At 35.2% G+C, this 22,164-nt stretch overlaps 1 protein-coding gene across 1 annotated transcript; it reads left to right on the top strand.

Annotated features, from left to right (window-relative positions):
• The first annotated feature begins 105 nt into the window (after positions 1-105).
• On the top strand, positions 106-20,159 carry LOC138333078 (chromatin assembly factor 1 subunit A-like). Its single transcript, XM_069281207.1, has 15 exons — positions 106-211; positions 4,694-4,762; positions 5,081-5,994; positions 6,314-6,493; positions 6,695-6,771; positions 8,256-8,337; positions 9,687-9,764; positions 10,163-10,291; positions 10,866-10,942; positions 12,601-12,778; positions 13,661-13,738; positions 14,169-14,270; positions 14,479-14,646; positions 17,451-17,577; positions 18,032-20,159. The coding sequence occupies exons 1-15, from the start codon at positions 175-177 to the stop codon at positions 19,249-19,251; spliced, it is 3,516 nt and encodes a 1,171-aa protein (XP_069137308.1). The 5' UTR covers positions 106-174; the 3' UTR covers positions 19,252-20,159.
• Positions 20,160-22,164: the final 2,005 nt, after the last annotated feature.

The raw sequence follows: 22,164 nt of genomic DNA, 5'->3' as shown, positions 1-22,164 counted from the left end.
GAAAATTATTTTCTTTTGATTTCAACATTATTTCCTGGTAAATCTTGAAACAAGAAAAAATGATATTTTATTATATCCACCCAAAATCGCAGAAAGCATTCAGCCCGTATCGACTAAAGGAGAGCGCCCAATATTCGCGCCAACTTCGAAGGAAAGAAACCATCAACACTGGGAATGGCACAAGTAGATTGTGTAAATAATTTTGAGAATGGTAAGATTTAGCGGTTTAATCACAATCCAACATTTGGATAACGCAAAATCATGTCTTAAGCTGGTCAAATAACAGTTAATTATGAATTGAAGCCTCCCAGGAATATATATATATATTTGCGAGGTGACTGATCGTATTATGACATTGTCATCATTTTAATGATTTTGCGCTCATGCAGTTAGACAAGACTTATATTTAGATCAAGAAATTAAGGCAACCTCTTATTCTTTGAACGAACACGATCCGAGGAAAGACAGTACGTTTTCGATTTCATATATATGTATATTGTTACACTTTTTTTTTATTAAATATTAGATTTATTTTCTGTTAATAATAAAACTAAATTAACATCTTAACCATAATATGAATTTAAGGCAAAGCCTCAGAAGAGCGTAGCTACTTGCATTTAAGAAATGTTAATATAGCTATTAGGATTATAACCTCAGACCGAGATTAAAACTGTTTAAACTTGTAGTCCGATCATTGATTTTTATTAAATGCTATTCTTCAACACTATTGATGGATGTTTTGTGTCTAGCAATATATTGACACTCGTCACATACAGGTCAGAAAGAAATATTCAACTTGAATACGGTAGTTCAACCTTTCGATCTCGTTTCTCTCAAAGGCGGAAAACTTGGCAACATGCCATAATATATATATGTATCAAAAATGCGCGGGAATATGTGCCGTCATCCGGTCACACTTAATAACGACAACAAACGACAACACGTTAAATACAAGGAAAAGTTAGTGACAACACAGGATATGTTATTCGGTACATTAAAATGAATATTTCTACCAAGTTTTATGAAGATTGGAGCAAAAATGAAGGAATTAGAGCGATTTGAATATTCTGAAATCGGCCGCTGGTCAACGATAGATCGAGTGACAAGATGTTTGCCGTGACGGTATACCGACAACACATTGTAACATCGAAAATGTTATGAAAACCTAACGACAACAGAAGATATGTTTTTTGTCATACTATAATGCATCTATGTACAAAATTTCATTAAGATTGGAATAAAAATGAAGACTTTATACCTGTTTTAATGTTACGAGATCGGCGACTGGTCAGGTTTATATCGTTAGTGTGTATGTTCAGTATTACCGACAACACATCATAGCATTAAAAATATTACAAAAACCTAACGACAACATAAGATATGTTGTTTGTCATACCATAATGCATATCTGTACAAAATTTTATTAAGATTGGAGTAAAAATACCGGAGTAATGACGATTTCAAATATGAAGAGACGCAGAGTGTATACATGTGTGTAAGCCAAGCTTACATGTACAGATCTAGATCCGACCGACAACACAAAATATTTTACGAAATTACGCAGTAATGTTACCGCAAATAATAATATATGTAACCTATATCTAAAGAAAGTAATTCATGCCAATTGTAATGACTATTGATGAAGATTTGAATGAGTAATGATCATTGAAATTCTCAGTAGACCGACGGCTTGCATACAGTATACATAGAAGAAGCACACACGTGTGTATATTATCAGTGTGATTACAGTTCGCGATTGTATTTATTGTTATGTAAACATATGGTGTTTATATATACTTCCCATATGTTATCTTAAGAAATACAATATTATATGTTTATTTTAAAGGCTGGAAAAACAACAACTGCAAATCAATGAATCACATCATAAAGCTTGTTGGTGACTGGAAAATTTCGAAAGTTCCAGATTTGATAAAACGATTAGAGCACATACAAAACACGCAGTACAACCACGTGCGCAGATCGCTTCAAGGAATAGGAGAGTACGAAATAACTCCGCATGCGCAACATTTAAAAATAAGTTCAGTATTTTGGAGAGAACTGCCCGTTGTAGAAAAGATAACGGAAAGTGCACAAGTTTTTGAAACTTGTGAAGCAGTAAAAGGAACTTATATCTTCCACGAATGGAATGCTAACTATTCCAAAAACTGCATTTTTCGCACGGTCCGTCTAAACAGAAAAAAATGTCTTAGCGAAATCTTGTGTGCCCGCAGGACGGGATTCAAGATATTTAAGGATTGTGTTTCTCTTAAACAGTTAGACTTTAAACGATACGTTTGCGAAATAATCAGTTGGACATTTTACGATATGTTTCCGAAATCTTGTGTGCCCGCAGGACGGGATTCAAGATGTTGTACAGTTAAAATTCGTTTACCTTCTACTACTTTTCAAATGAATTACACGTATGTTGTGTCAGTAAAAATCATTCAATAAATGAAATATGTAAGTTCAGTAATAAAAAGTGTTAAATAAACGTAATATTTGTAAGCTTCCCGAAATTAAAACTTACGATACGCAAGCGAAATCTTGTGTGCCCGCAGGACGGGATTCAAGATATTAAAACTTAATCTTTCAAATAAAACGTATTAAATAAAGTCAAAGTTACCGCGTAAATAAAATAGTGAATTAATATAAAAAATATTTACGCAGCTAAAAATACACACAAAAAAACCTAAATACTAGATTAGCTACACCAACATATAAAGGACCCTGAGTAGAACCACGTCCGTTCGTAGGGTCTGGAAACATATTCGTGTATTGAGTATGGCCGAGAGTTCTACACCGACTATAATGATGTTTACACAACAATGGTTTAGACAAACAGTATCGAGACCCTATGCACTCGTACACACGCGTGTACAGGTGTGTGTGAGTCGTCGATCTGTTGTCGGTAGTAAACCTGACCAGTCGCCGATCTCGTAACATTAAAACAGGTATAAAGTCTTCATTTTTATTCCAATCTTAATGAAATTTTGTACATAGATGCATTATAGTATGACAAAAAACATATCTTCTGTTGTCGTTAGGTTTTCATAACATTTTCGATGTTACAATGTGTTGTCGGTATACCGTCACGGCAAACATCTTGTCACTCGATCTATCGTTGACCAGCGGCCGATTTCAGAATATTCAAATCGCTCTAATTCCTTCATTTTTGCTCCAATCTTCATAAAACTTGGTAGAAATATTCATTTTAATGTACCGAATAACATATCCTGTGTTGTCACTAACTTTTCCTTGTATTTAACGTGTTGTCGTTTGTTGTCGTTATTAAGTGTGACCCCCGTCATCTTTGGCACCAGAGACGTCCTGACGTCACGGCTGACGGTGCTGAGTGCTTGACACAGAGAATATCATTTTGACCAGTACATTTATTGTGCCGTCTTGTCTTTGTGTAGTTATCTAAAACTACTTACAGTAATTACAAAGTGTATCCCGATGAAACGTTTTGTCTATAGAGAAAATTTCAAATCTCGTCGTGCTGATAACGAGAATTAAAACATGGCAGCCTGCATGGAGGCGCGAGACTTTTCCCGCGGGACACGGTTTCAAAGTCCAAGGGGTACTGGAATGTATTGGATTCTATATGCTCATACGCGTGTTATCGTTAGTAGAGCTTCGCTCTACGCGGCCTTTGGCCGCGCAGAGAGCTGCGCTCTTAATATGCCTACGAAAACATTTAAAGAAATTGCTTATATGCACACCTTTGTTAAACGTCAGTGTAATCGTTGACTCGTAATTATTCAATTATTTTATTTTGATGCATTGTTCTAAGATAACTAAGAAGTCTTCTTCCAGCATATTTTTTCAACTCAGCATGTACAAAACAATACAAAACGCTGTTGGTAAACTAAAGTATAATTTACTGTTGATTAGTCCCACCTTCCATTGATTGTGACGTCTTCTTTTGATATGGTTTTTGTGACGTCGTAATCACCAGAGATTGGACTAATCAACGGTAAATCATACTTTACCCATGTCGTTTAGGATCTCTAAACCCCCGTATTGCCACCAGTGATTTGCCATTCCGAAACAGTACATGTATACTAACATGCAAAAACATTCAAATTCCGGATACACACTTGATGGTCAATAAAATATATATTTCAGGAACACATATATATAACAAATATGACAAGAGGCATTTTAAGGCCTTCAAGAGCACAACCAGATGACAACTCACATGGTTATTTTAAATATTATTTTCATATGGCCCATTAATTCAACACATTATTACTCAAACTTCATTGTTTCAATTTTATTTAAGTCACAAACTTAATTTTTGTATGGGCCAACAGCTGGTCAGTTGTTTTTCTCTGGGCACTCTGACCTTTCCCTCACAAACAAGCTGGTCAGTTGTTTTTCTCTGGGCACTCTGATATTTCCCTCACAAACAAATTGACTGGCTTCTAATAGGGTGTTACACTTAAAAAAAAACCCCAAGTATAAACCCACAGAGGCCTAGCTACAGGGCGGATTATGCATAAATACAAGACTTATTGAATTTAAATATACAGAATGAGGGATAAATTGATAAACTTTTGCTTATTGATTATTTTCCTTTTAAATTTAAAAACAAAATGCTATATGTGAATGAAAACAAAATTGCATATGTATCTACAGATTTTCCGGAAAAACTTTTCATGAACTTGATTTTGAATAATTTTGTTTTCAGACCCAAAAGTCACCTTGGGATGCAAAGATGAAGTTGATGGTGGTCCTCCTTCGAAAAAGTTGAGACAAGGTTGGTTAATTATAAGTTTATATGTGGTCTTGGAAACAATCTGTTAATGTTTCAAACTTAAAACTGGTGCTGTCAGTTTGAGTCCAAAAGGTTTAATACAGGAATTTAATATCATTTCATTACAGAACTAATGGCAAAACTTAATTATCAGTATCTGAAAATGTTCGGATTAACCTTTTCAAAAATTTTATTTCTAATTCTTTTTATTGTAAGATTGGCAAATATTGAGTTTTAGCAAATAATGACTTATTAATTAAATTTTACTTTTATTAACTTACATGTGTTAATTTTGGTTATATCCTTAAATCAATATTTCAGCACGCCTGCCTTTTAAGCCTTTGGAACAGAAACCCCAAATTGTTTCCCCACAGGGACCTAAAAAGAGGAAACTTTCAGATGGCGAATCACCAAGTGCTAAATTACACAAGAACCACAAGCAGGAGCGCCAACCCTCAGGGGATAGCAAGCCTATCACTCCATGCATCGTCGATCATGATCCGGAAGTTAGTTCTAGTTCCGAGGCAGAGAACATTCCAGTGGGACTTCCAAACCGCATCCGTAATACTCTGGAGCGCTTTGTCAGGAAGTGTCCTCCGGATGAGATTACTTCTACAAATGAAGTGGAATGTATCGATCTTGTAGATAAAGAAAATTCTTCTGGTGACAAAGTTGAAAAGCAGGAAAAAGCATTTGATCTTCAAAAAAATTTGGACTCTGAAAAGAAATTAGTTGTTGAAGAACACACAAAAGGGTCAGAGAAGGACAGTCCAGATAGTATAGACAAAGATTCTAGTAATGATGATGTTTCAATGTCATCAGACAAAGAAGTAGACAAGGATAAAACTGATAGCGAAGATGTAAAGAAAAATGAATCAGAAACAAAATCGGAAAAACAAGATGTAATCTGCATTGATGAAGATGCTACAAAAAGTCATTCAGAAGATGTTTCAGTTGAAGATGTATCTGCGAAGCAAAACAGCGATACTTCAATAGAAGAAGATGTTTCTTCTTCACAAGACGTAAAATCTGGTACCACTCCAGCCAAAGTTAAGCCACCTGAAGCGAGTCTTTCCCTGACCCCAAAAACAGGAACAACCAAGACTGCCTCAGTAAGCCCGACAACTACAGCAGCAGAAAGTCCGACGGCCTGCCCCCAGACCCCTGCTGCTGATAGTGCAGGAAGCTGCAGTGATGGAACGCCAAAATCTTCTAAAAAGATTGTTAGGTCAAAGGTGGGGTATTTTTCGTTTGGTTTCATTGGCTCATTTTATGTTTCTGAAGGCAAGTCTTTCATATTGGATGGCAAGCCGTGGCCTTCAATGCATGCTTTTCAGTTCAGATGACATTTTTACTTCATAGCAGAAATATACCACACTTGTTAATTTGATTTTTGTGCTTTCAAATTTTAACACCACATTGGTAATTTGATTTCTAAAAAGTTGAATTCACACATTTGCATTGATTAACTATTGCTATTATAATGGTATACAGAAAATACAAGAGCCTAAATTGTGGTTTCTGCTGAAATGTGTACTTTTCTGTGTTTTGTAGCTTTCAGAAGCAAAAAGGAAAGAAAAGGAAGCCCTACGACAAAAGGTAAAAGAAGAGAAGGAAAAGAAACTAGAAGAAAAGAGACTGAAAAAGGAGGAAGAACAGAGGGAAAAAGAAGAGAAAAGAAAAGAGAGGGAGGAAGCAAAAGCTCTAAAAGAAAAACAGAGAGAAGAAGAAAAGGTTTTTGATAAATGTTCATTAATATGACAATGATAATGGGCGGTAGATTTTTTATTGACAATTCAAATATAACTGGCTTCAAATGTTAACAGATGAGGAACAAAAATTTACAGAGGTGGTCGTTAAGGCAACTTTGGGTAACTGGTTTATATGTACTGCTTGAAGCCGCATAAATTCAAATATTTATCTCAAATATTGTAGGAAAGGAAAGAGAAGGAAAGACAAGAAAAGCTTCAGTTGAAAGAGGAAGAAAGGAAGAAAAAGCAAGAGCAAAACGAGTAAGTATTGAAATATTTATTTGCAAAATTTTGTTTCTTCAATACAGCATTTACATGAAGATCTATCACCAGCTGCCAGCTCCTAGTGTTCAGTAACATTTTGTACTTCATATTGTCATTAGAGGTTATGGTTAAACAGATTATCCTTGGATACTTAAACGCTAGTCGTAAAATACATGGCTTGAATAATAAGGAGAGAGGTGTTCTGGGTATAGATTATGCATATAACCAGATGGACATATTATGCATAAAACTATCAAAGCATGCAGGCCTCAAAGTAGCACTTGGGAAAGACTAGCCAAGTGGCGAGTGACCTATAAATTTTACTCGCCAAATGTTGTCAAGCGAAATTTATAAGTTTCAAATATTGATTTGATGTGTTAAGAGCTTTATTGAGACACCTTACACTATTGAGCAAGCAGATACAAATATACAAGTATTAAAAACATGAAAAACATAATTTTGTGTTGGTCAAAACTCTTTTTATTCAACAACTGCAATGTCCCACCAAACAGCCTCTGTACTTCAGCTTCCTTTTTGTTTTAAACCATTTTTCAATCTGTTTACATTTCTATATACGGTAATATAAGTAATTTATATATAAATGTATAGTAATTATCAATATATCTCAAATTTATTCAGTTACTAACTCATATCTCGCTGATTAGGGTTATAATATTTGATTTTAAATTGAATAAATTGGGCCTAATACCTCAGGCAGTCATGTACAAGCTTCCAAGAGTCCGTTTTTCGTTGCAAATGTCTACCAGCGGCTTGGAATTTAGTTCTGGCTTGGCAATTCTATACATGTATGCATTGACGAACTTCATGTGCATATCTTGCAATGTTTGAAGCGATAACAGTATCATGAATGTCTTACTGTCTTTCTGTGTCACACAAGCGTCTGTCTCTTTCGTAACAATCAGTAGTTGGACACAAAGTCTGTTTTGCCGGCCATTGATTAATTAATAATCTGTTCACACATCTTTCAAAACATGGTACCTTTGTCATGTCTTAGCCACAACATTCGTTCAGCCATGTCGAAGCGTTTGCTTCCTGTCGATGTATTGGCTTCAGTCCCATTTTTCACATGAATCCCGAGTCAAATCTGCCATTGTTTTCTGTTTGTTTTGACTTTTTAAAGCCAAAACAAGTCAGGGGGATTTGCCCCGGCCTTTTTGCCGCCATATTGCTACTGATACACGCTGTAGGGTCATCAAGACGCTTTACAGCATGCAGTAATTATGCTTTTAAGCGCTTTTCTGACACAGATTAGATATGTGTTACTACTAAAAGAACCAAACACATAAAATAAATCTGGAAATATTTAGGAATTTTTTACTCGCCGGTTGGCGATATATCATTAATTTTAACTCGCCTTTGGGAATATTTACTCGCATATGCGAGTAAATTTCTCTCAACTTTGAGGCCTGGCATGCTCTGTTTACTACACAAAATCAAGTTGTAAATCTTTCATATTTAAGAGCAAAGTTGGAGGAGAAAAGGAAGAAAGAAGAAGAACAAAAACTCAAGAAAGAAGAGAAACAAAAGGAAGAGGAAGAAAAAGTATTTTGAGCTCATTTTATTTTCTTACATAGATGAAAAACTTGCAAAAGAGTAGGGCTGAAACGATTAGTAATTTTTGTATTCGATTATTCGGTCACATGTAATCGATTACTAATCGATTAATCGTTTGAATTGAAGGCAACTATATTGTTTCACTACTGACTACTGAAAACGTCCGCCATGTTTTGTTATCAACTAATAATAACACCTACCGTATAATATGATAGAGGACATGCCTTATATAATATAAGCCTACCAACAAATAAGAATAGATTTATTGACAAAACAAACGTATTTTATCCCAAATAAGCTCTGAATTCCGTTCCTGTATTGTCTTCCGTAACATCGTTTAAATCAAGTCTGCTAACCCGCTGTTTTGACGTGACCTTCACACGTACGACTAATCAACCAAATCTGGATCGCCACGGAGCAACATGACCAAATTTTCGTCAATGAACTTTTTTATTTCCGTGATCAAAAAAAAATAAAATAAATCAACAACTCTTATATTCAATTAGAATATGAACAAAAACATTCTTTTTATATGATAAACACATGCAATAGTAAAATTTAAATGTTCAAGATTACTGCTCCTTCCGCTCCCGAGCGTCCCGGCGGCGATTAGGCCTCCGTGACGTAACAACATGGAGTCGATCGCTAGTGAAAATTGGCGAACAGCGTGTTGCAAGCTTTCTCATGACATCCACTTTTTCATTGATTAATGACTTTAACTTCCACAGAGACGTAATTTAACAAGTATTTCTCACATCATATATGCTTTGTTGAGTTCAAAACATGTACATAAAGAGATGAAACTCCAGTCGGAATGGCTTACTCAGAAATCCATGATCTGTCAACGTGTTTAGTCAGCTTACAATGCACTGGCTATGCATGTTACGATTAACGATTAATAAAATCTTTAATCGATTATCAGCAATTAGCTTCATTAATCTAATCGCCTCCGATTATTCGACTAATCGTTTCAGCCCTACAAAAGAGTGTCCATCTCTCAATCACCTAATACTGCAGTACATGTAGTTATATATACAGTATTCGACCCAATAAGTACCCAGGGTGATTAAAATATTGAAAAAATACACAAGAGTGCTGAATAGGACGAAATTATCGCAAACCTACCGTATACAAATTTGACAGTTTTGGTCTTAAGCCTGGGCAATTGAAATTGAGACTTCAAAAGGGAGAGGTATGCTTTAATACAGGGACATGGGCACTTATTAATGTTTTTAATGTAAATTTTTAATACCCGGTAGATGTTTGATTTGAAAAAGACCTCATTGGAATTTTTTTTAGAAAGAACTTTAATTCATATTTCCATTGTTTATTTACAGGAGAAGAAAGCATCCAAGACTAAACAGGCTTTCCAGAGTTTCTTTATCAACAAGCAAAAAGTATCTCCTGTCTCCAAGGTGAATATTGTACTGTCTTCTGATTTTCCTTTCTAGTTTTGATATTGATTTAAAAAAAAATTAACAATATTACTTTTTCGGACACCATTTTCAATCACTGTCTTTTAAAGTTTTGGTCTGAAGAACATGGAGCAATCTTTAAGTTCAAACTTATTACTTCATGATCTTTGGGCCAGTCGATAGCAAAATATACACATTTTGTGCTAGGTATTTTGGGTTTATGCTCAATACCACATCACATTTGGTGGTTTTTCTGCGGGTGCTCTGGCCTTACTCCACCACCTAGACCTAGCACTTCATTAAATGGCGCTTACTGTTGAAACTGGATGTTAAAAACTTCAATCCATTTTAGAAGCTGATAACTAATTTTATTATCATTGTCAAAAATTTCATCGTAGGACAACGAAACAAATAGTTTGTTCATGCCATTTGAAGTGAAGAAAGACATGAAACTGGCTCCATTTTGTCGGAGGAAACAGCTGGATGTAGAAGCAGCAGCCGCACTGGACCAACTGTCCTTCCAGCAGGTCAGTCATTTGATATACATCTGTATAAAACTTACAATAATACCCAACTATGAAATTTTAGCAAATACAGTTGGCGTTGGTCAGGGCATGAACTGCCATTGTGGCGTCATAAATGTCGTTCCAGCGGTCACGGAGGATGGCTGTAGAAATAGTTGTTTCGTCATTGATGAATCATGAATTGTTTTTTATTATAGGATAAGATTGTAATAATTAAAAATATAAGTATTGAACTGCATTCATTTGGCAATTATGAGAGTATGAATGCCAACTGGAAAATAGCAAAATCAACATGCTTAAGAAACTTTTATGACTTTGTAGTTGCTTTATTTTGAATATCAAATATAAAAAAACATGTCTTGTTCATATGCTATTTTGATCATTGAGCCACGTTTACATATTAAACCACTTTTACCCAGAGAACAGGTTATTTTTACCCTCGAAAATATTTTATAGCCCTATAGTAGAAAAGGGCACATCATGCTTTTTCATTGTAGAGCCTATTACTTGTAGCAATTGTAAATTGTAAAATTAAGACATTGTTAAGAGAAGAATTCCATGTTGTGTTTGATTTCAGTCCGCTGACAGTGCCCTTTACCTCGATGAGCTCAAAACTGGAAAGATTTGTCCCAAAAAATATACAGGGGTTGATAGGTAACATTGAAATTTTATATATATATATATATATAATTACAATATGTCATAATTTCTTTGTGTCTTCGACAAAACCAGTTTTCTATTGTTGCCATCCTTGATACTCAAGGTATACCTATCACTGTCGTATCCACCTGAAATATGAGAAAAATCTGACCAATCATGTCTACCTGCAGATACTTTCTCAGAGAGAGGGACGCCAACTTTAACAATCAACCACATTTTAGCAGTATTTGATTCTTTTCATGTATATCAAAGGGCCAAACTATCTGTCTTATCTTTTGTTGCACAAAGGGTCTTCAAATTTACTATGACATGTTCCAGGGGTGAATGTAACGACAGTGATAGTAACTCCTGGAATGTCAAAGATGATCGTTGTATCTGTTGATAAATTTAATTTCAACTCATTCACCCATAAAGACACATTAAGGTTCTGCTAAATCAAAGACTAGACCAGTACATTATGAAATTTTGGGGCTGAATGAGTTAAATTGCTGAAAAGTAAATGTATGCTTCAGCAATTTATGTAGGATATTTTACTTGTGAGTCCTGGACTCACCACTTTTGAAAATGATGAGTCCCAGACAAAATCAGTGAGTCCCAAAATATATGCAAATCCTCGCAATAGCGCATTCCTGTATGATTTATTTCAATTATATCATTCAATTAGGGAGAAAGGAAAAAAAAATTAAATTATGACAACCTTTAAATTTACATATCATCTAAACATTTCAAATTTAATTATTTCATAAAAAAATAAATCATTTAATGACATATTTAAAATTATGTCAATCAAATTTTTATGTAAACCAGTTACACTTTAGTATTTAAAATGTTGCTTATTTAGGTGGTGTGCTCCCACTTCAAAAGGGATAAAACATTTCGTTGTAGTATCATTTTTATAGCCAATCTTATCAATTTCTATTAATTCTTCAATGTCATTCCATTAAGATAATAAATGTAAACTCAAAAGATTCATTTTCAAAAGGAGAACATACTGAATTTATCATTTATTGTTAATATATGATTTATATACTGCATGCAAATCGAGCGGTAATCTGTCTGACAAACGCAGAAATTACGGCAAATACATTCTGTATATTGTCAAAGAGGTTTGAAAAATGAAACATAATATACAACACTTAGGCCAAAAAAAAATTCTGTTTAGGGTCCTCCGACCCTTCCTAGATTTTACCCCCGACCCTAAACTTTTTATTGATAAAAATTGAAAATCTTGTGATGCATCATTTTTGTTTGCGTCCATGGCGAAGTTCCTCAACTTTTGGGACTTTGCAATCAAACGCCGACTCACCTGTCATGGCCGCCATTTTTCAGGTGCGTTTGATTGCAAATTTTTTGGTGCGTTTAATTGCAAAGTCTCAAAAAATGTGGGACTTCCCCACTGAAATCAGGATGCGTCCACGGACGCAAACTATTATAAAATGATGCGTCCCAACTGGAATGGACGCGTACAGTAAGCATCCTGATGCATGCCGTAAATTGCTGTGCTTAAAGAAAGTGATATGTATATTGATTAAGCTGTAATGATTTAATAAAGACTCAGAAATTAAATATCCACCAAAAAAAGTCATTATTAATGTAAATATGTGATTTGTATAGATTTAGACGGCATGATACAATAGAAATTTTGTCATCAGGAAAATCCAAATGGTTGATGAGGATGTGATGCTGGTACATGATGAGGATGTGGTGAAAAAGGTTACCTACCACTGTAAACTTTTACAGTTCCACACTAACTACCGACCACCATACTACGGAACATGGAGGAAGAAAAGCAAAACAGTCAACCCCAGAAATCCATGGAAACAAGACAAGGTATTTAATGGACTAAATGTAGTCTTGTACTGATGATCAACAAGAACAAATTAATTCGTAGTTAAACCTCAACTGATCCGATCTGGCATTGGTTCGAATCATTCATATCCTAAATCAATCACTTTTTTTTCCCCCTTTTTTTTTGGTTATTTGTTTTTAAATGAAACTATTGAATGATTTTAATTATATTTTACATCAAATGCTATTTATTTATTCCACAGACCAGGTATACGTAATGTTCGGAAAATGCAATTCACTCTCTTGATATCTTAAATGTGATTGATTTGAAGAATCTTTTAAGTGCCTAGAACTATGTAATGTTGAAATCACTTATTGGATCAAATAAGTCATCAGTAGGTTCACATTGCTTGAATTACCTGTCATTCTCAACATTTGTGCAAATTAAAAATGACTTTAGTGTTGCATGACAAACATGAAATAATGTCATGTGACAAGCAGGAATACAGTGTCATGTTACGCATAGTAAGTGAATGTCATATTGATACCAGTCCATGAAATTAATGTTATGGGATGAAAAGAAAATGAATATCACATATAAGCTTAGAGGAAATGAATGTCACATGACATAACAGGAAATTAATGTCACATGACATAATAGGAAATGAATGTCACATGACATAATAGGAGGTGGATCTGTGAAAAATTCATATATATTTGATCACCGAAAAAACAGCTTTCGCTGCATGTTCCTAAGAGTGTTTGAATTCCAGCCAATTTTACAAAGGCTTTGCAATTGCTGTATTGTAATATAAATCCAGGCTTAAAATTATGAATCTGATACAAAACGTTTGAAGGTCTCAAATCAAAATGATAGCTGTTTTTTATCACTGAAACGAACATTTATGACTTGTAATGTTTCAGGACCTGTTTGACTACGAGGTAGATAGTGATGATGAATGGGAAGAAGAGGAGCCTGGAGAGAGCTTGTCTGGATCAGAGGTATGTTCTCGTTTACTCAGAGGCCAACTCAATTTGCGCTTTTCTAAGAAGAGAATTCTTCTCAGAAGATCTTCCTGTTTATCGTAGATGGAAGTTTTCAGAAGCAGAAGAGATCCAAATCGAATGGTTAGAAGTTATACTCAAGATGTAGAAGATGGCAAATTGAGTTGTTTCATGTAAGGACCAATAATTAAAGGCCCATGCCATCCAAGTATGAAAAGCATACACACACAGTGAGACCGTCATACAATGCTTTTAAAACCATGCAGTAGTGCTAACAAGGACAACAGGTTGGAGTGGAAAATGATATTGTAACCTGAAATAAAAACTTTTTGTCAAAGGAAATGAAAGCTCATATTATGTGGTCATAAAAATCTATTGTTTTCTGTTGTAATGTTGACTACAAAAAATCTATTGTTCTGTCTGACAGGGAGAAGAAGAGGAAGAAGGTGGTGATGGGGAGGAGGAAGATGATTGGATGGTCCCCCATGGATACCTGTCCGATGACGAGGGATGTCAGGCTGATGAAGATGTGTGTAATATTCATGTTTTCTTTTAAAATATTTTGATGCCTTGTATTTTCACTATCCTTATCTTCTGAGCACTCCACATATCAGGGATGTGGTTCTTCCTCTTTTAAAAGAATTTACTCTGTTTGAAGAAAAAAAAATGCCACAGTGTATTTATAAATGGAAGTCACACTACTTACATGATAAAAATCAATTTTTGTATTTCATTAGGTAAGTCCTGAGATGATGAAGGCAGCGCGACAAGCCAAACTTGAATCTTGGGAGAGTGAACTGAAGCGTCAGACCAAAGCCGCACTGCCTATCATTATTGGATGTGTATGGGAACAGGCTATTCATAGTCTACAGAAACAAGTCCAGGAAACCATGAACAATTACAAGGTACAGTATTACAACCACAAGATGTGCAATTTCCAAACAAACCTGCAAATGTTTATCTCTGCGAATTAATATCTTGATTGGATTTTCTATGCAGTCTTTAAATCCACGAAATGTTACTCTTAGCGAACTTGTGAAATGGAAATTGTTAAAGTTACAGCGAATTAAGTGTGAACGATCAAACATATAAACATATATACTACCTGTCAAGTGAGCAAATTACCTGTGTGTAACCACCAACATCGACTAACAAGCATTCTGATTGGTTAGGGGCGGAGCTGCCCTTGTACAGAGAATTCGGCATTTGAGTCTACACACACCACGTGTGACATTTGTTCTAACGTCACGTTCGTGGTATTTGTCACAGGGGGCCAACTCGATGAAAATAGATGTTGTCGTTCATTTTTTTTGTATTTGGTGGATGGACTGATGAATATATATAACAGTCATGTAATTTTTTAAGAAAATACTTGATTTGAAAATTGTTTTAAAATTGGGATATTTCTTATTAAACAGAGAAAGTGACGACAGTCGCCATATTGGATCTCTTTTTTTTCTTTTTTTTTTTTTTTTTTTTTACCCAAATCCATTAAAGTTATTTTTAGCCCACCATCACCAGATGTCAAATCGCCTTTCGTCCGTGGTCCGTCGTCTATCCGTTAACAATTCTTGTTACCGCTATTTCTCAGAAAGTACTGAAGGGATCTCAAATTTCATATGTGGGTTCCCCTAGTTGTGCATATTGCATTTTGGGACCGATCGGTCAACAAGACGGCCATCTTCGATTTTGATAGTTAAAGTTTGTTACCGCTATTTCTCAAAAAGTGCTGAAGGGATCTTTCTCAAATTTTATGTACAGGTTCCCCTAGGACTCTAGTTGTGCATATTGCATTTTGGGACTGATCGGTCAACAAGATGGACGACAGGCGGCCATCTTGGATTTTGATAGTTAAAGTTTGTTACCGCTATTTCTCAAAAAGTACTGAAGGGATCTTTCTCAAATTTCATATATAGGTTCCCCTAGGGCCCTAGTTGTGCATATTGCATTTTGGGACTGATCGGTCAACAAGATGGACGACAGGCGGCCATCTTGGATTTTGATAGTTAAAGTTTGTTACCGCTATTTCTCAGAAAGTACTGAAGGGATCTTTCTCAAATTTCATATGTAGGTTCCCCTAGGGCCCTAGTTGTGCATATTGCATTTTGGGACCGATCGGTCATCAAGATGGCCGACAGGCGGCCATCTTGGATATTGATAATTAAAGTTTGTAACCGCTATTTCTCAAGAAGTACTGAAGGTATCGTTCACAAATTTCATATGAAGGTTCCCCAAGGACCCTAGTTGTGCATATTGTTATTTTAAAACAAGATGGCCGACCGACGGCCATATTGGATTTTGATTGTTAAAGTTTGTTACCGCTATTTCTCAGAAAGTACTGAAGGGATCTTTCTCAAATATTATGTGTATGTTCCCCTTGTACCCTAGTTGTGCAAAGTACCTTTTAGGACTGATGCATAATGCCTTTCGGGACTGATCGGTAAACAAGATGGCCAACCGGCTGCCATCTTAGATTTCATTGTTGAAGTTTGTTACCACTATTTCTTAGAAAGTACTATAGCGATCTGTCTCAAATTTTATATGTCGTTTGTTTGAAAAAGTTTGAAAAGCAGGGAAAAGATCCCTCTTTCCATTGTCAGACATAGATCATTCTATGGTGGGCGCCAAGATCCCTCTGGGATCTCTTGTTTCACAATGGTATATATTTTTTCCTAGAGTCTTAGTCAAGCATCAGTTCTCCAATAATCCAAATCACAAACATGCCATGCAAAAGCATATTTAAACGATGTCTATATAGTCAAACGCAATATTTTAATCCAAAATTACCGACGCTTTCTGACTTGTGACATCGAAAGCAACGTCCTAGTGGAGAACGGTTAAAGTGACTTTCCATGAAAACAAACGTATCGGAATATCTCTGAGTATTACAACATCGCCTCGGGCAAATACAGGGTTTCCAAAATCATTTTGTTGGTGCAGGGCTTTGTCGAAAAATTTCACCATCTCTAATGCATTAGATGCACCTGGGATAACGTCAAAATAATCCAAACAGAAATAGCCAGTACACACATTCACCGTATATGTTACATGAATTGCAAACTGCTGATACTCATGTGCTCGCTTCCCAACTTCACTGTGTCCACATGCTCTGTTACCGGCTGTTGCGACAACTGACGCCTCGTCAAATAAAGTGCACTTGTTCAGGGCGATAGTTCATTAAAGTTGCCAGAAATTGCATTTCCATATCTCTGTAATTAGGTCGTAATGTTTCCGTTGGAATTCGGAAAAGTCTTTGTACGACATGCCGAGATTTTTACGAATTACCGAATTAATTGCAGACCTGTTTACCCTTACGCTTTTTGCGTAATTGTTACGCATTTGACACCTATTTTACGCCATTACGCGCAAACGTGAAAAATTACGCATGGGACCGTGTCAGCCTGTTTACCCATCAGCCAATCAAAACACGTGTATCAAATCAGCATAAATTTGTTTTAGCCGGCGATTGAGTGAAATGATGTGTGGTACACATGTATGATCGTTCACACTTGAATTTTATTCGCTGTAAGTAGTCATTAAAGAAAGTATGCATTGGATTTAGTATGCGTATGTCTAAACACAAGAATTTGCCAAACAGATAAACATTTTGTATTAGGTATGTTCTGTGCTTAAATTGTTAAAAATAAAATTCTGAAGCTTTATTTCTAATTTCTATTAGAGGACTAAAACATGTGTTGTTTGCCTTTAGGCTGTGTGTTTGAGTGCTGAACCTATACCCACCACATACAGTGGAGCTGTCCACAATAAATTGGATAGATCACCCTCAGAGAAGAACTGTGCAACACCTAAGAATAGGAAACCTGTTCCTGAGGAAGGTGAGATATCAAACTCAAATTACTATTTTTACATTAATTGTTAGGAGTAATACCACTCATTTGTGAGAAAACGGCAGGAAGATTTGAAAAAAGGTAAATTTTGATTGTTGTGATAACTAGGTCACTAATCACTATACACAGGTTTTGTAAAATGACCAATAATCACAGTAGATTTATAACAACACTATTCTTTATATGAGACTTGTGCCTTATCAATCCATCTGGGAATTTTGAAATCTGATCTTGTGGGTAGGTAACAATTGTAATATCTTTATTGTATTAATAGAAGATATTGTAATGAAATTCCCTTAAGATGTTATGCTCACAAAACATTACAGATACAATCCAAAACCTACCCACAAGGACGGACAACACCAAATATAGAATTCATAAATACTTATTGCTTTATTTTTGTTCAAGATTTAAAGTATAATCTGTTCATTCTATTTTTCAGCTATGCCAGATTTGATTCGTTTAGTTCATGGAAATTTGGCTGGGATCAAGAAACTGATTAAAAAGTTCCGAATATTTTGGACACAGAAGATTTCTGGTGAAACAGCTTCGTCAAATTCATCAGAGACAAAAATGGAGGTAGATACTCCTGAAGTGAAAGAAGAGGAAGCACCACAGGAAAAAAATGTTATGGATACCTCAGAAATCATTGAGGATATGAATGCTCACAGTATATCTAAACGCCAGCTTGAGTTGAAAATATCCGCTATAGCTGTGCGTGAAAAACGTGCATCCTATAAGAAAGTCTGTTGGTATGTGCACGAGAACTTCTTGGAACAGTACAAATTGACTGATCTGCCAGTGCCTAATATTCAGGAGGTTGAAGGCGAGTCTCCTAAGCCTAAACATGAGGAGCAAACAACTCCCACTCCTGCATTAAAAACACCTAAAGTATCCATAACACAGTTTGCCAGACCAATGTCTCCGTCTGAGATAGCAGCCCAGCATGCTGCAGTGGCAGCCAAACAAGCTGCTGAAGCATCCGCTAGATTAGCAGCGTTAGAAGCGGCATCCAAACAGGCTGCAATTGAAGCGGCAGCAAAACAGCAGGCAATGGAAGCAGCAATGCGTCAGGCTGCCGCAGTTCATGCCACACAGCTAGGTAACATGCAGGCAATGACAGGAGTTTCTTTTACATCACCACATCACAAAGTTCCCGTCAGCTTCACCTCACCCTCGCAATCTAACTTTAATAAGACTCTCTCACCAAAAGTTCCTGTCCCAGCTGGAAGTTCAGGACTTACACCAAAATCGGAGAAGAAAAGAATCACTCCTACAATGTTATCACCACTACTGCAAAAATCTCTACAAAGTCCGCAAATGGGTAAAAATGAATCTCCAGTAGGCAGGGTCCCAGTGATGGTTTCTCCCAGTAATCCTCAAAAGCAGATGTCTCCATCTATTAGGGAAAATCAGCAGAAGAGGATAGTTCCAACTATGGTTTCACCACTGCCTTCGAAGACTGCTCCAAAAACTGCTTCACCGTACCCTGCTGTGAACAAAAGTATCAGTGTAAAACCCATAAACAAGCCGCAGGATCACTCGGGGTTACTGAAGTCACCTCCCTCAGCCTCAAAAATGGTGAAAATTGCTTCAGTCAAGCCGATAAATGTGCCTGCTGGGCCAGGGCAGAATTCCGAGGATGCTATTGTTATTGATTAAGTTTTGAAAATCAAAGAAATAGGTCAACCAATTAGTGGCCATGGTTTATTGATGTAATTTTAATGAGGAAGAATTACTTTATTGCCTTTTATTTTTGCAAGTTAAAGATTTCGACTAAAAGCTAGAAAATCAAATTAAAGTTATTTTGAAATTTCGCGACTTTTACTTACAAAATTTAAACTAGCAAAATTTTAAGATCTGTCTTCAAGAAAATTAGTAATTTTGATACAGGTTTCTGATTTCTTCATGGATCCTATCTTCCTGACTGTCAATATCCTGAGAAATTGCTAATGGTATCATCCCTTGGAAAATAACTGACTTTAACCATGGTAACTATACCTTCAACTTAGTGTGATATCGGAACAGCAGGATGATTAACTGTTCTTGTATTGATATGTGATGTTCATTAATGAAATAACATCCTGTATATGTTGAAATTTTAAGTTGATGTGATGAAAAAATTACCAAGTGCAATACAAAGTGATTAAGATAATAGATCTTTTATATTGGATTTAGATATACACAACTGTCAAGTTGTGACGACGTTATATGAACAATAATAATGACGTAATCAATAAAAGTGGTCTAAATATAAAACAACTAATAATGGAATGAATCTGAAAATATAGACCTTGTGTTCTTCTTGTAGTTGATCACTATACCATAACATAATATCAAGTTTAATAAAAACTAGAGTAATAACTCATTAAATACATGATAATTAGGATTAGATACTTCAGTTCAAGTATTTCAGCCTCAGCATAAATATGGAAATTTTCTTAAAGTAATTACTATTATAATTTATTGAAGAACATATAATACCATACCTATGTATGATTTTAAACATTTTGTATTTATTTTGTATGATTAATTTAAGAATACATGTAATAAAAAAAAAAGATTTCAAACTCATATTTTTTATGTGTTGCAAATTCAGCTATAAATGTTTAAGGGCAAATGAGAGGTTTTGTAAGTGGGAATGTGTCTGAAGAATTCAATATTTTGTAAAAGTACACCAGGGAAAGAAATTGTAAGAGTGGGGAAAATTGTTTATTATCAACTTGATTATTGTTGCACCAGGTTAATTATGAGAACAAATAGAATGTGAGATTACTTAATTTCAGCTGAGTGAAAATTACATCACACTCTGTGAGTTCAGAAAATAGCTGATATGGTTATAGCCAAAGTGAAAGTGCAAGGAAAGTGTTTACACTTGATATGATTGTAGTGTGTCATGTGTTAGTGCTAGGAGATTAGTTTTGTATCGTGTACATATCAAAATATGCTTCATAATAACAAGTCGGGTATAAAACTATCGACAATACTTTTATATTTAAAAATAAACACAAGAAAATGAGTGGTTCATGTATTTATGAACTATAAATTCTATATTGTATTCTCAACGAGTTCTTTGATGTATTGTCCGTAGATTTGTAATTCACCAATTCCACTTATACTTGTGGAAACGGATACATGTCATAACCAATTATTTGTCTGTGAGATATGTATTTGTGAATTTTGATACATCGATAGGGAATCATTTTTAGAAAAACTGCAGAATACATCTTTTCATCTCCTTTCTCTACCTTTCTCTTACATTCTGATCTATGTTTTGTAATATATACAGAATTTATTTTCTGTGAAAATAAAATAGCATGCAGATAAACAAATGTTGTTTTTCATTTATAAGCATACAAAGATAGCATCACTATGGTAAGACAGTCTAAGGGGGGATATAATGTCTGATAATAACCCCTGGATCATAGAGAATATCCTAGAGCAGGCCAGACTCTACATTTGACACATGTGACATGGTCACAAAAGCTATCTATTGGACTACACTGCTGAAATGTGAATATCCATCATTGCATTAAGATATACAATTTACCTACATAAAATTATGTGACTGTATTCTTCCACTGTCTCCATCTTTGGGTTGCAAGGTAGTCAATTTAAGAATGGACATGATACTATGTCTTTACACTGACTGACGCTTTTAATCAGAGATCAGTAATTCTTTGCTGGGATCATTTAAGGACGGCATCCCATGTGTGCAATGCCTTGCAGTTTGAGTATTTTGTATGTTTTGGTAGGCTGTGGTATGTTTGTGTTTTGTGTGTGAATGTCTGTATGTTTTGGGAGGCTGTGGTATGTTTGTGTTGTGTCTCCTTGTAATAGTGGAAGTCTTGCACTTTTTATAGTGCCATCTTACTGAAACATGATTCAGGAAGTTGTAAAATTACTGTATATCTATGAAATGAAAACTTCATAAAACGAAGTGACAATATAGATGCTAACTGACTGATGGAGCTATAAGTTCTGGTTATAATGGAGTCAAAGACTCATTCAAATAACTAATGAAAGATGGCGCTTGTTCATTTTAAAAAGAATTGTATACATCTAAAGACTTACTTCAACAATGTTAAGGTAAAGCAGGATGAGACACTGATTTTTAGTCTCTAGATACGGTAATGTTATGCGAGAACATGGACTGGGAATATGCCGTATAATATCAAATGTTCACTTGTGATTTCTTTATGGGTAAAATTACTGATGGCACAGTGCTTTCAATAATGTATCAATTAACAAATTTAGTTTGAGCCCACCATCATCTAAATGCTAAACCAGAACTCATCTTTAGTAAGCACTATTTCTCACAAGATACTGAAGAGTTCTTTCTCAAATTTTGGATGTAGGTTTCCCTTAGTGCCTAATTATGCACATTACATTTTGGGATCTCTTGTTTATATAATTATGGTTCATTTGCAAAAATGAACATTTCATATTTTACAGTATGTGATATCGGAAAAAGTGATGTGATGACAGGACATGACCGATACATGGTAAAATAAATACAAAACAAATGTATCATGGATTATGTTATTTATTGTAACAAAATATTAAGCTTCATTT

The sequence above is a fragment of the Argopecten irradians genome, chromosome 10 (assembly GCF_041381155.1).
Source record: "Argopecten irradians isolate NY chromosome 10, Ai_NY, whole genome shotgun sequence".
NCBI lineage: Eukaryota > Metazoa > Mollusca > Bivalvia > Pectinida > Pectinidae > Argopecten > Argopecten irradians.
This window is presented reverse-complemented; position numbering and strand designations above follow the sequence as displayed.